This window comes from Ambystoma mexicanum, chromosome 10, assembly GCF_040938575.1.
Source record: "Ambystoma mexicanum isolate Mex_15411 chromosome 10, UKY_AmexF1_1, whole genome shotgun sequence".
In the NCBI taxonomy this organism is placed as follows: domain Eukaryota; kingdom Metazoa; phylum Chordata; class Amphibia; order Caudata; family Ambystomatidae; genus Ambystoma; species Ambystoma mexicanum.
The window spans coordinates 524,598,549-524,613,194 of NC_090932.1; the positions used below are offsets into that span (position 1 = coordinate 524,598,549).

Genomic DNA, 14,646 nt, shown 5'->3' on the forward strand with positions numbered 1-14,646 from the left:
GGTAATGATTTATCTGAAGAGGTTGAGAGTTGATGTGGCATTGTTACAAGAAACCCACCTAACTAAGGAATGGTTGGGGGTGGTTATGAGGAAATGGAAAGGCACAACCCTGGGGGCGACATATTCTGTTTACGCGAGAGGAGTGCTTACATGGATTGCACCACATGTCCCGTTCAGATTACTGCAGTCCACCATAGATGGAGATGGGAGGATTGTATTGATGAAGGGATTGGTGGAGAATATAGAAGTGAACATTGTAAATGTCTATGCCCCCAGCCATGACACCGGGGCATATTTTAAGAACCTATATGCCAAGATTAGCCCGTACATGGATAGAGCGGTTATATGGGGTGGAGACTTCAACTGCATGTTGGATTCAGGGCTAGATAGATCAGATGACAGACGAGGGACACCCACCGCTGCTGCAAAAGCTTTGCGCACCCTATTGCAAGACTTTCAGTTAGAGGATATATGGAGAGTACAACACCCGCAAAATAGGGGGTATTCACACTATTCGGCTCCGCAGAACCTATGTACTAGACTAGATTATGTGTTTGTTGGACCTGAGTGACTAGATGCTATTACGAAAACAGAATATAAAGCTATCGTCCTCTCTGATCATACACCATTGATAGGTATGTGGCAGATTACGCCCGCTAGAACAAGACTCCCGATGTGGAGACTTAGGGCAGAGGCAATGAAAGACACTGCCTTCAGAGAAGGCTTGAGAAAAGACGTGGTGGAGTATTTTAAACTTAATACTGGGAGCGTAAACTCAGCAGGGACGCTGTGGGAAGCATTCAAGGTGGTGGTGAGGGGGTCAGCCATATAACATTCAAACGAGATTCAAGGCAGCATCATGAGGGACCTAGGTGAAGTGGAGGGAGAACTAGAAATTAAGCTACAAGATGGAGGAGATCTCCGGAAGAGGCAGTGACAATAAACAAACTACAACAAACATGTCAGAGCACTGGGATAGATTGTGGAACTTGAATTATAAGACGTTTATGGAGAGACAACATGCTGAAGGGGATAAACCGGGGAGGCTACTAGCAGGATTGTACAAAAGTGAGACCCTGCGGCAAGTAATCAGGGTGGTTAGAGGGACAGATGGACAGTTACAGGATACCCAGGAAGGGGTGAGTGAAAGTTTTTATGATTATTATAAGGAACTGTATGCAGAAGTTGAGGGTGAGGGTGAAACAGATATAATGGAAGCATTGACAGAAATGACCGTGACACAGTTAGAGGAATTGGAGAGAGAGAGAGTTTAGAAGAGCCTGTGACGCTAGAGGAACTTGAATATGTTATCAAGTCACTACCTACTAGTAAAACCCCAGGAGCTGATGACCTACCAAGTGGGTTTTACAAAGTATTTATGAATGAGCTGCTCCCTCCTTTGCTAGCCATGTTGACTGAGGCCTTTGAGGGCGGCAGACTGCCCACATCCCTGCGAGAAGCAATAATTACTTCACTGCTTAAGCCTAACAAGCCAGAGGCAGAGTGCAGTTCCTACAGATCGCTCTCAAAGCTCAATCAGGACAGCAAAATATTAACGGCGGTGATGGCAAATAGATTGAAGCCCCTTTTACATGGATGTATTCACTCGGATCAGTCGGGTTATGTCCCGGGGAGGTGCATAGCAGATAATCTTAGGCAGCTACATCATGTTATAGACCAGACAGAGGGGAGCACAAGAAATAGCGAATATCTCATTGGATGCAGTGAAGGCTTTTCACTCGGTCAGGTGGCCTTGGCTGCTGGCGGTGCTTGAGAAGTATGGAGTGGGGCCTGTATTCCTTAAATGGGCTCAGCTATTATACAGCGACACGTTGGCCCGGGTCAAAACAGGGGCAACTATTTCTGAACAATGGCTGTTGGGCAGGGGCACCACAGGATGCCCTTGGTCCCCAATGTTGTCTATCTTGGCACTTGAGCCCCCGACGGCATATCTAAGACAGCAGTATGGTGAGGCTGAGATTAATACCAAAGGGAGGCGGCGACACCTAATTTCGATGTAGGTGGATGACATGTTGTTATATTTACAATACCCTGAGGAGAACCTTCAGTACATACTGGAGGTAATGGAACAGTAGGCAAAGTTATCTGGCATTACTGTCAACCCCGGGAAGTCCAGCATATTCCCTCTGGGTAGGTACGTCGGGGTACAAATGGACAGATTCCCTGTGCTGCAGATCGGGTGGGCACCCAAAACGTTCAGATATCTGGGAATAGATATTTACCATAAGGTTGAGGTCGAATATGAGCAAAATACGGTTCAGGCAGTGACTAACATTAAAAACAGCATGATATTCTGGGCTAAGCTCCCGTTAACCATGATGGGGAGGGTAGCATTGCTGAAGATGGTTGTGCTGCCTAGGTTGTTGAATTATTTTGCTAATATCCCATACCTGATACCGAGACGCCTCTTTGTTAGTACACAGAGCATGTGCAGGGGGTTTATATGGTATAATAGCAGGAATAGGATTGCGCTGTGGAAACTACAAAACCCATATGAGCTGGGAGGAGTCAGACTACCTAATTTTGAGGTGTATTTCCTGGCCAGCCAACTCCAATATCTGGCTGGGTGGTTGGCGGTTGATTGTACATCAGAGTCCAGGTTGCTTGGGGCGGACTGTGCCCCTCACTTCTTGAAAGAATGGACGTGGTTACCAACTAGAAAATGTAAAAGGGGGTCGAGACGGTTTGATGTGGGGAAAAAAGTATGCCAGAGTACCTGCTGGCTGCTAGCTAATTCAGAGCCGTGCTCCCCACAAATGCCACTTGTGGCGTTAGATGGGATTGATTGCCAGATGTGGGGGATACTCAGGAGGCACTGGGAAACTGTTGGCATAGCAACACTGGGGGACATATGGCAAGAAGGTGCAATAGTACAATTTGAAGAGTTGGTAAGAGATACGGGATTGCACCAGGGTCAATACATTATGTACGCCAGATTGATAAAGATAGTTAAGAAATGGACAGAGATGGTCATGGCTCAACAACCTGACACTGTGGTGGAAACATTCTGCGATATATCTGAGGGTGGGCATGAAGTCTCTCGGATATACGAGTTGATGATGACCCGAGTGGGGAAGGAGGTGATTAAAGTAAGACGTGAATGGGAAAAAGATGGAGGAGAACTGGTGGGAGATGGGTTGTGGCACAGAGTGCAGGGGTATCATAAAAAAGTCTCTAGAAATGTAAGACTACAACAAATTCAGTTGTTTATAACACAGAGCATATATGACCCCTGGGAAGATAGATGGGTTCAAGGATGCCGGGCCACAGGCATGCCTGAAATGTGGAGAGGTGAATGCTGGGATGGCACATATGTTTTGGGTGTGCCCTGAGGTCAGAAGATTTTGGAAAGAGGTGGCGCACCTCCTAGCTGAGAAAGAGATAACACTTGATGGAGATTCACTGTGGGCGAGGATGCTCGGAGGGTTCCCTAAACCACGTAACCTTAAACATGTGAGCAAGCTTAAGGACCTGGCGTATATACTGGCTAAGCGTAAGATTGCAATGGGTTGGAAAGCGAAAAAAAGAATGAGTGTGGAAGCATGGTGGAAAGATCTCCGGAAATGGGCTAATGCTGAAACAGTAAAATCACAGGAAGCCACGAATAGAGGAGGGGAAGATGAGGCGCAGTCTTTGGTAGGCTGGAGGCATCTAGTAGCGTCTCTGTTCAAAGCAGTATAGGTAATTCGGAGGACGGAGACTCCTCACAGGATGATATTGTGGAAGTGCCCGTAAAAACGCCTGTGGCGGAAGGCAGTGTTGATCAGGCAACAGGGGAGGGGGAAAGTTAATAGAAAATGAGGTTTTGTACATTTGACTATGATGTGTTGATTTGATATATGCCGTCTGTATTGAAACCAATAAAAAACTGTTTAAAAAAAACTTTATAAAACTTTAAAAACGTTATTGTTCAAGCAATCAGTGTGACTCAAATGTCTGCATAAGTGTTCTATGGATTTGTTGGCTTTTATGATTGTTTCAGGTGCAAAAGGGGAAAGTCTCAAGGTCACTTGAGACTAAAAAGAAATACAAGAACAAGACTTGTTGTTGCCAACCGGTAACCCTTGTATGCACTCCCAAGGGACTTAACATCCCGAATCACTTCCTAAACGTAGGAGAGCCAGATCCAAATGTTGGGCCTCTCTAGTACGTTTGCAATGTAATGTCTTCAAAGAGTATTGAATGTAACCGCATCTCTACCATTACCATCATAATATTCAAACGAAACTCTGCAAATAAAAGAATTCACATTATATTTATACACATATGTAAATGATAAATTCTCACAATCAAAATAATACCTTCAGACTTAATTGAAAGTGTAATATTAGTAATAAACATCATGAAGGAAAATAATTCTTCAAATTCAATGGTGAGAACATAATATATGCCAAGATGTGCTTGGGCAGTACAGTGATAAATTGTGTTACAAAATTCACACAATATTGTTTGAAAACATCAAATATCAAAATGTAAAAACAATTGTAATCATCCTAGTAGGCTCCACTATTGATAATGATTGCCAACGCGTTTCGGATTCTTCAAAAATCCATCTTCAAGGCCTTGAAGCATATAGTTGCTTATTCTTTTAACAATTACTTGAGAATTGAATATGTACCTAAAAGGTAACACAAAATGCTAACCTTAGTAAAATGTTGTCTAAGTGTAAAGTAACTAATTGTGCTAGCTGTGAGAGATAAGTCACTAACCTTATCAGTAGTTCCGAATTCTGTCATCAAATCCTGCATAATAAGAACATTGACATCAGTCTCCTTTATCTAAATCATCCCTGTGTGTAAATTACCGCTTCCATTTGCAACCTGAAGTGGGGAGGCCGAGATGTTGAGGTGCTCTGCATATATGAGCTTGGAAAATGTCGGAATAGCAGTGTGTGAAGCATATGGGGAGTATGCTGCCGCTTGAATCTCTGTGTTGGGGAAGACCCCTGTGACATTCCTCCATTGGTAGTTCAATACTCTAAACATCCAGGAACGGCCACAAAATCTGTAAATACCCACCCTGCAGTTCAGCTCAGTTCCAGCCTTCGCAGCCTGCTGTGCTTCCAGCTGCCATAACAATGCAATCTCAAGAAGTTCTCGTGACTATTGATCTGAGGCACTTTCCTCGTATTCTGGGGAAGGGATCTTCCCACCTGAGTCACCTTCCTTCCTCCTCTGCTGCTGGAGCAGTGCAATACCCCTCTCAGCTACCTGTGTGATGTTGTGCACCAGATTCATCTGCGCTTGTTTTGCTGCTAGGCAGCCTGATGAGTTAATTGTGTATTGTTCTGTTCTCTGTCTCTCTCTCCCCCCCTTCCATCTCTCTCCCCCCCACCCCATGGTGCTTTCCATCTCCCCTCTCTACCATAACTGCTACTCTATCTCTTATCCTACCTCTCTTTCGAAGCCTGGAAGGAAAATATTCAAGAAAGATCTGCTGGTCTCAAACCCAGACCTGCCCATCGCCGACACCTACGTCAACGCTTCTTCCAGGCAGACTGTTACTGACATCCTCTTTGTCACTCCTTCTCCAGACCTATGGACTCCCCATATAGTCTCAGTCCTCTGCCCTTTATCTTCTTCAACGGTTAATGGTGGAGCCAGATGAGAATTACTCTTGGCACACTTCCCATGTAAAGTAATGTAATGTAAAAAGAATTTACAAAGCACACCTACACCAACTGGGGCATTATGGTGCTATGGAGGTAAAGGAACTGAAAATAGATAAAAGAAAAGAAAAGAACAAAAAAGAAAAGCAGACCTTAGACTGTAAAAAGGTAGGTCTTCAATGCACAACGGAAAGAAAAATGGTCCACCTCGAAGTTTAGTCAAAATCGAGGTAGTGGGGTAAAACCGAGAGGCCCCCTAAGCTACCCTAGCTGCTGAATTTTGCAGCACTTGCAGCCGCTGAAGAAATTAGGCCGGCTGGGCAAGATACAGCGTACTGCAGTAGTCTACAGAGCCGGAAGTGAGAGAAGACACAACAAGTGAAAGAATGGGGAGATAAGGAAGAACTTTCTTCAGTACACAGAGTTAAAATGTACAGACTGGCAGACCGCACTGATCTGGTTCTGCTTTGATAGCGAGTTAGAGAGCTTGACACTCAAGTTCATAACCACAGAGGAAGACGTGGGCAAAGGACAGAGTTCAACGACCAAAAGGCAGTGGACCATCCAGAGTATGCCACAGTGAAATCAACTACCAGTGCCTCGGTTTTGTAGCCATTAAGGCACAGCCAGTTCCTGCCCATCCAATCACGGATCGCCAGAAGGCAGGAATGGCAGCATTCAGCAGAGGCTGGAAGAGATAAGTCTAGCCGCACCAGAATCTGAGTATCGTCAGCGTAGGAGAAGCGCTGTGAATCAGATCAGCGAGACGCTGAATATACAAGTTAAAAAGAAGAGGAGAAAGTGCAGAGTCTTGAGGGACACCACAGGTGAGAAGCTCAGCAGCAGATGTGAAAGTGGGAAGAGAGAGAGACTGGGACCGACCAGTGAGAAACTAAGCAAACCAATCCAGGACCGAAATGCCAGCAGATGACAGTCTCTCTAGAAAAATCTCATGGTCCATGGTATCAAACGCGGCAGAGAGGTCCAGCAGGGTCAGGGTGCCTCCCACCCTCTAGGTGCATCATTAATGTCTACCAGAATGGCCCAGGGCTCTCAGCCCAACCTCCTCCTTCTTGATAGGCATTTTACGTCTCTCATCGACTACCTCCCCTCTCCTGCCACTCATCCTTCTACCTCCCCCTGGCCCCTTCACTACCACCAACGGTTGTACCACATCCCTGTACCCCTCCTTGGAAGACCTTCAAAGATGGCAACCAGCTTCACTTAGCTACCCTCAAATCTTGCTATGCGTTATACACTCCTCTGACATCTGTCACCTCCTTGAAGAGTTTGAGCTGGACGTCCTTGCTCTTACTGAGAGGTGGTTCACTGCCAGCTCTGTCACTGCTTTTGACACACTCCTCCCTGAGGGCTACAAGATCCTCTCTAATCCCAGGCCTAACCGGTCTGGAGGCTGAGTTGCCCTCATCTTCTATGAATGGGTCTGTGCTACTATCATACCCACTCAGTCCTACTCCTCCTTCAAATGCCTTGTTTGCATGCTTGGTGTCTCACCTATCCTCTCGCTGACTCTCGCCACCATCTACAGGACCCCTGGTTCGGTCTTCCTCTTCCCTTCAGAGTGGCCTGACCTCACCTCTGCTCTCCTGGCCCCTTCCTCCAAGCTTCTCCTCCTCAGAAACTTCCATATTCACCTTGACTCTCCTGATGCTCCCACTGGAACCTTCTGCAGCCTCTGTGACTATCTGTTCCTCATAATTCTTCTCTCCAGTCTAACCCACTCAGCCAGACACACCTTGGATGATCTTATCTCAGCAGACAGCCCCATCACCAACCTTCTCACACCTCTCTCCAGATCTGATCATGCTCTCCTGTCCTCTCATCTGGATCTCTTAGGTCCCCCGGCTAAGCTTCTGCCCGCATTGCCAGTCTCCTTCGCCGTCATTCGACAGATGAAGCAAGTGTCAGTTGCTGCTTTTGCCACCACTTTCATTCCCCTTCCCACTCCAGCCACTGACTCTCACACTGACACAGCCCTTGCTAACCTTCACCTCTCCATCTCCAGCACCCTTGACATCCTTGCCCCTGTCATGAGGAACTGCATGAAGCCTGCCTCCAAGCGTAACACCTGGTATGACTCTGACCTAGCCTCTCTGAAACGCAAGTGCAGAGTTGCTGAACGGAAGTGGCTGGTTTCAAGCACATCCACTGGCAGACTAGCTTGCCACCTGCTCAAAAGGCAATAGAAACTCTCCATCCGCTCGAAGAAGAAGGCCCATATCCAAGCCTGCATCTCTGGGGCCACCAACAACATAGCTGAACTTTTCAAAATCTGCAAGGAAATCACCAATCCAACTGCAGTCTCAACTTCTCCTATGCCATCCCAGGCCCGCTGCACTGCACTGACCTCTCACTTCACAACCAAAATTCATCCCTCATTCACCCTCAGGCCACCCTTGGCCACCCTCTCCCTTCCATCCTACTCTCCTTTTTCTTGCCCATAGCACCGGATGAGGTCTCTAAACAAGTCCTCTCTATGAAAGTCTCCTCCAAACAGGTGCTCCCCTGCTCCTCCAGAACTATCAAGGACAACATTGCCTCCCTTCTCCAGCCTTGGATGATTTTTGCAATCACTCCTTTGCCAGTGGTGCCTTCCCACTACCCCCTCAAGCACTTCCTTGTGCACCCTCTCATTAAAAAGCCTTCTGCCGACCCTTCCTGCATGGCTAACTACCGCCCTATCTCTATTACTCCCTTCCTGGGAAAACTCTTGGAGACGTTGGTCATCTCCCAACTAATCCACCACACTGAATCTGTTGGCTGTCTCCACAACCACCAGTCTGGCTTCAAAGCAGCCAGAGGCATGGAAACTGCTCTCCTGAACACCTGTGAAGACTTGCTCTCAAATCTCGATTCCAACTCTCCTTCCATTCTCATCTTTCTTGATCTTTCATCTGCCTTTGATACGGGCAATCATGCCACCCTTATAAATCGTTTCTGGGATTAACTTGGCATCACTGACCTGGCACTAGACTGGTTAGCCTCTTCCCTATCTGACTGACCTTCCCAGGTTCAACTGGGCCCTTTCCTCTCCTCCACCTCACTCTCCACCTGCAGCGTTCCTCAGGGCTCTATCCTCTGGATGTGGCTCTTCAACATCTACATTGCCCCTCTGGCTCACTTGATCTCCACCTTCTCCCCCCACTTCCAGTGTTATGCAGACAACACGCACCTCTCCTTCATGCTTCCCTCCACTTCCTCCTCTTCTTCCTCTCTCATTCCTGACTGTCTGACTGCTATTCAGGCATGGTGCACTGCTAATAATCCATGCCTTAATGCCAGTAAGACAGAGATCCTTCTCATTGGGACCACTGCTCCCTCCTTCCCTCCCACTCTCTGGCCACCCTCCATGGGTCCCCTCCCCCACCCTCTTGTGAGGCTAAAAATCTTGGCATCATCTTTGACTCCTTTCTCTCCTTCTCTCCTCACATCGCGGACTTTGTCAAGAAGGCCCACTTTCAGCTGCACATCCTCAGAGGCATTCTCCCTTTCCTCACCTTCCCCCAGAAACTCAATGTCTCCAGAGATCTGGTGTTCTCTAAACTGGGCTACTGCAACAGCCTCTTCCTCAAACTGCCTTTATTATCTCTTCACCCCGTTCAACTAATCCAGAATGGGACTGCAAGACTTATCCTTGCCCTCAAACCCAGGGACTGCATCTCTCCAGCACAGAAATCTCTCCACTGGCTCCCGGTGGATGAGAGGATCAAATTCAAGACCCTCTGCATTATCCACAAGGCTTTCTGGGACCCTGCTACAACCAACTCTCTCTAAATACCTCTCTGCTAGAGCTCTTAAGTCTTCTAGCTCCAACTCTCTGCAGATCAGCCGCTTTTCCAAGCAGAGTCTGGGGGGTAGATCTCTCTCTTCGGCAGGAGCCTCCCTCTGGAATGGCTTCCATGCCCCTCTCAGGCTTGAGCCGGATCTCCTTATGGCTGGCTGCACAGTACCATCTGAGTCCTACAGGGCACAAGGCCCTCCTCGCCCAGTCTACCGCAGCACCCCGGTCTCCCTGTCCCTCCCCCCAATCTGCACTTGCCCTTCCGGGGCCCCCTTCGCCTGACTAGCCTAGCGGGGTGTGCATCCCTACTGAGCCTGGTCCACAGACATCCACGCACTTAGCATGTGGCACTACCTGCATCCCCTGGCACTTGCCCAGCTGGCCCCCCTCTAAGTACTTGCAAAGCCCTAGTGGCCCTCTTCTTCCCCTTCTCCATCCCTTGCACTTGTATGCCTCCACACTGCCCCTCACTTCCCTCCCACCCTAGCATTATCTGTTCTTCCCTACTGGCATTCCCCCTCACCACTCCCCTTCATCCCTGCACTTGCACGATCCGAATGACACAAGGCCTAGAAGGAACGTTATTGTTGTTTTCTTACCTGTGCCCCCTCCCCTCCTGTTTTTTGCCTTGTGGCGCCTTGAAACACCTTTTGCTGTTTAGGTGCTTTATAAATAAACAATAAAGTAATTAAAATGTAAAAAACACAGAGGTCCTCATAAGAAATCTGAGACTTCTTATGCGGACCTCTGTATGTTGTCACTTGTACTCTACCACTCCGAAAAAAAATGCTTGTAATGCAATGTAATGCTCAGATCCCAGGGTTTTCATGCCTGCAGTACGATTCATTGTTGGAAAATCGTTTGTGCTCTGAGTGAGTTGGGTATGTCGTTCAAGCATTTCTATCTCTGTTGGTGGGATAGAAATTAAAAATAGCATCACAGTGTCATGAACGACCTGGATATGCATTAGGCATTCCCCTGCTCCCGATTGAAACATGATGTATGCGCATTTCAAAGCACATCCCGTTTCTGAATGTGTGATGCACTTTGAAATGCGTAGAAATGCCCTTTGTCCTACTGCTTTGTGCAATTGTATAAAACATGGGGAAAAGGATATTAGAATGTGTTCATCTATGAATGTTAAAAAATGTAAGATTTCTTTTGAGGATATCATCGCTGGGCCGAAAATTAGCCCCGTTGAGAGCAAAATTACAATATAAGACAACTACAGCTAGGCTGCAATTATACATACAACCAACAGATGTACTCTGGCGCTGTTGCTCCTATCCCCCCTTGTGCTGTCCCTCCTCCCGCCTTGTGCTTACCTCCTTCCCTCTTTGCATTGTCCCTCCTCCCTCACTTGCTCTGTCCCTCCTCACCCCTTGGTCTGTTGCTCTGTCCCTTTTGCACTGTTGCTCCTTCCCCTGTGCTCTGGTGCTCCTTCTCTTGTGTGCAGTTACTCCTTCCCAGTGCACTGTTGCTCCTTCCTGCAACACACTGTCACTCCTTCCTCATTGCGCTGTCGCTCCTTACCCCCTTTGTCGATCCTTCCCCCTTGCTCTGTCGCTCCTTCCCCCTTGCACGCTCATACCCTTCTTGTGCTGTTGCTGCTTCCCCTTGTGCTGTAACCAGGGCTCAAGTCGAGGGTACACGCAGGGGGATGGAGTCCCCCCACTTTATTCAGAGGGTGGACTCAGTCCCCCCAGCTAAAATGAGAAACATTGAATGTGCTCTTTGAATTTAAGCAAACTCTGGGATCAAACCACAATAGTCAGGTTTGTAGGCCAGACACTTTACCACTGCACTATGTAACCTAATGAAGAATAGCAAACAACTAAAAGTGAAATGTCCCATTTTGGTACTACAAGGCCCATGGAAAACATTTGTATTGGTTTTTGGAGCTTAAAACATGCACACCTTTTAACGTTTTCAAAAACACTATTAGAAGAAAATATCCTCTCTTGGTTTTGTGTGTGTGTTGATTTTATGAAAGGCAAATGCCATTCCTCCTGTGCAATTTGGGTGGTTATGCAAAACCAATTTAATGAAATGTGCATATTTTACCTTGATATGATCATTTCTGGCTACGTCACATCTCATTCGTTTGTTGATGAGTCCCCCCACCTTTAATTTTTAGGACTTGACCCCTGGCTGTAACTCCTTCTCCCTTGTGCTGCCACCTCCCCTCCCCATTTGCCCTGTCACTCTTTCCCCCCATTTGTACTGCCACTCCTTCCTTTAAAGGTTGTACAATGCTCCTGTGTACTGTTGCTGGCCTAGTTTTCATCTGTTGGATTTTTGTATTCTCCCTCGTGTTGCTATGTATTTCTTCTTCCTCCCCCACAGTCCTTCCCTCAGCCTGGCACTGCCCTTCATTCCCTCTCATGCTGTCATTCCTCATTCCTTCCGTCCATGCTAAATGTACAATCCAATAAGTAACTACAAAAGCTAACATTATTTTGGCATTGTCAATACTTGTTTATCTTGCTTTTGAGGAACTATTTCTCCTAGCCTAATGTTCTCATGGTTAACACTTTCACGTATGGAAAGGGTCTTAATGCTGCCAAATATAAATGTATTGTCTAAAACGTTATTTTAGTTGAATTGGTTGTAGGTACGATCCTTGCTAAATTGGAAATCGTTCACAGCGGTGTACAGGTATGAAGTAGTATAAGCACTGCTCTGCTCTCTACTCTAAAGTGTATCAAATGGATGGAGTACTATCTGCGGTGTGCAGAAGCGTGCATTGTCAGAGAGGTGCGCAGAAAGGAGCATGGGTGGTGCTGTGCAGAGTGGAGCCCTGTTCAGGGTGTGCACAGTGGAGCCCTGTTCAGGGGGTGCACAGTGGAGCCCTGTTCAGGGTGTGCACAGTGGAGTCCTGTTCAAGGTGTGCACAGTGGAACCCTGTTGAAGGTGTGCACAGTCAAACCCTGTTCAAGGTGTGCACAGTGGAGCCCTGTTCAAGGTGTGCACAGTGCAACCCTGTTCAAGGTGTGCACAGTGGAGTCCTGTTCAAGGTGTGCACAGTGGAACCCTGCTCAAGGTGTGCACAGTGGAAGCCGGTTAAAGGTGTGCACAGTGGATCCAGGTTCAGGGTGTGCACAGTGGAGCCCTGTTCAAGGTGTGCGCAGTGTAGCCCTGTTCAAGGTGTGCACAGTGTAGCCCTGTTCAAGGTGTGCACAGTGAAGCCCTGTTTAAGATGTGCACAGTGGAGTCCTGTTCAAGGTGTGCACAGTGGAACCCTGTTCAAGGCGTGTACGTTGGAGCCCTGTTCAAAGTGGGCACAGTGGAGCCCTGTTCGAGGTGTGCACAGTGGAACCCTATTCAAGGTGTGCACAGTGGAAGCCGGTTCAAAGTGTGCACAATGGATCCCGGTTCAAGGTGTGCACAGTGGATCCTGGTTCAAGGTGTGCACAGTGGAGCCCTGTTCAAGGTGTGCACAGTGGAGTCCTATCAAGGTGTGCACAGTGGAGCCCTGTTCAGGGTGTGCACAGTGAAGCCCTGTTCAAGGTGTGCACAGTGGATCCTGGTTCAAGGTGTGCATAGTGGAACCCTGTGCACAGTGGAACCCTGTTCAAGACGTGCACAGTGAAACCCTGTTCAAGATGTGCATAATGGAGCCTTTATGGGATGTGCAGAATGTAACGGAATCAAAAGTGCGCAGACTGGCGCATCATTGTGGGTTGGGAGAATGGAGCAACATCAGGGGTGTGCAGGACGGAGACTGTGTACACTGTCTACGTGTGCTGTACAGACTGGAGCACTAGCGGCACTGCGAAGAATGGTGTGCTGTTAGAATTGTGCATGTTTTGTTTCCTGTCTCCCTACCCATGTGTTTGTATGTGTTGGTGCTGTTTCTTCGTAAATTGAACTTTATAACCTATGCGCTGGTGTGCTGGATCTTTGTCCAATGGATGGTTATTGTACTTTCTTAAGATTCACTTGACGCTTACGGGTTTGAAACCGATATTGCATGTGTTGGTCATATAGGTTGCATGTGTTGGTCATATAGGTTGCATGTGTTGGTCATATAGGTTTATTTGAAAACTCCAGGTTTCTGTGTTTTATGAAACGCGGATTAAATATTTGGGAATATAAGGAATTGTGCAGACAGCAGCTCCAGCAAAGGTGCCCAGTGGTCTTTAGTGTTTACTATGGATGGATGCTCCTGAACTCGGGTTTGTGTTTGGGAACTTGTAACGTGTTGGACACAGATCCTCCTACACCCAAATGTTGTTAGCTTAACTTTGCGTCATGCATTCCTTCACAACTATCGTTCATTTTGTGTGAATCTGTGATTTGTTGGCTGTGCAGATACATGAAGTCAGATACATTATTGTAGAGGTCTGAGGTCTGAAGCCCGTAGCTGGCAAGATGTCTTTGACTACAACACCAATATCTCCTCTATTGACCAGGGTGGCTAGGAATGATGGACATTGTAGTCTAACACTTCTGGAGAGTCAAAGTCTGCATGTAAATCCGTTGCCAACTGCCATTGGTTACCCAGCGGGTACACAACAAATAACTATGTTCACAGAGATGGTGACAGCGTTTGCTTACATTCCAGCGGGGTCCACAGCACCGGAGGCCATGGGCCTTGCTTCCAGCGGCTGTGATCTGGGTGGCAGCCAGAAGAACCTGCGATATAATGAAACATGCGTTTAAAAAGGAGAGCTGTTCACCATTAACTGTGTCATAGAAAATGTGCGCGCAGGTGATCACGTTGCAAATGCACAGTTGGTCTCTCAAAACAGGTTTCATCACACCCTCCAAAATACCTTGCAGCTGCTGAGGCGAGAGTACAATTGAGAAGACTGCCAGAGGTCAAGCTTTTCAGACTGGAAAGGCAGACCACCATTCATCTTTTAAAGACCTACCAAAGCACATGGATTTCAGGGTTCATCCGTACACCCACAACTTGGCGAATACATGGCTTAGCTCGCAAAAGACGATAGACCTGCAAAGCAGGGGCTCTGCGTATGCTGGTGCTCCTGGGCCGGAGACAGCCATCTGCCAACAAGGCCCCCTGACCCCTAGTAAACTTCTATCTTGCATGCTTGGATACTTTTTTAGCTTCCGCTGCCAGTCACAGTGGCCAGCGCCGGCCTGAGGCATGGGCAGTCTGTGCAGTGATCCAGGGCCTGCTGTCAGAGGGGGTCCACAGGTACCAGTGCCTGCCTCGACTATACCAAGAATATTGTTTTATGTGGGCTGG

The 14,646-nt window shown here is 47.5% G+C and overlaps 1 protein-coding gene across 4 annotated transcripts in view; it reads right to left on the reverse strand.

The window, feature by feature from the left end:
• Nucleotides 1-14,646, reverse strand: part of TM4SF19 (transmembrane 4 L six family member 19) — a 280,038-nt gene that overhangs the window by 163,969 nt on the left and 101,423 nt on the right. For all 4 annotated transcript variants that reach the window (XR_011276304.1, XM_069620358.1, XM_069620357.1 and 1 more), the window contains exon 3: nt 13,992-14,069. Coding sequence is in view for 3 of the 4 variants with exons in the window: in XM_069620358.1 (XP_069476459.1) it covers nt 13,992-14,069 (78 nt within the window). In the remaining variant the exon portion in view is untranslated. The remainder of the gene's footprint in view (nt 1-13,991; nt 14,070-14,646) is intronic.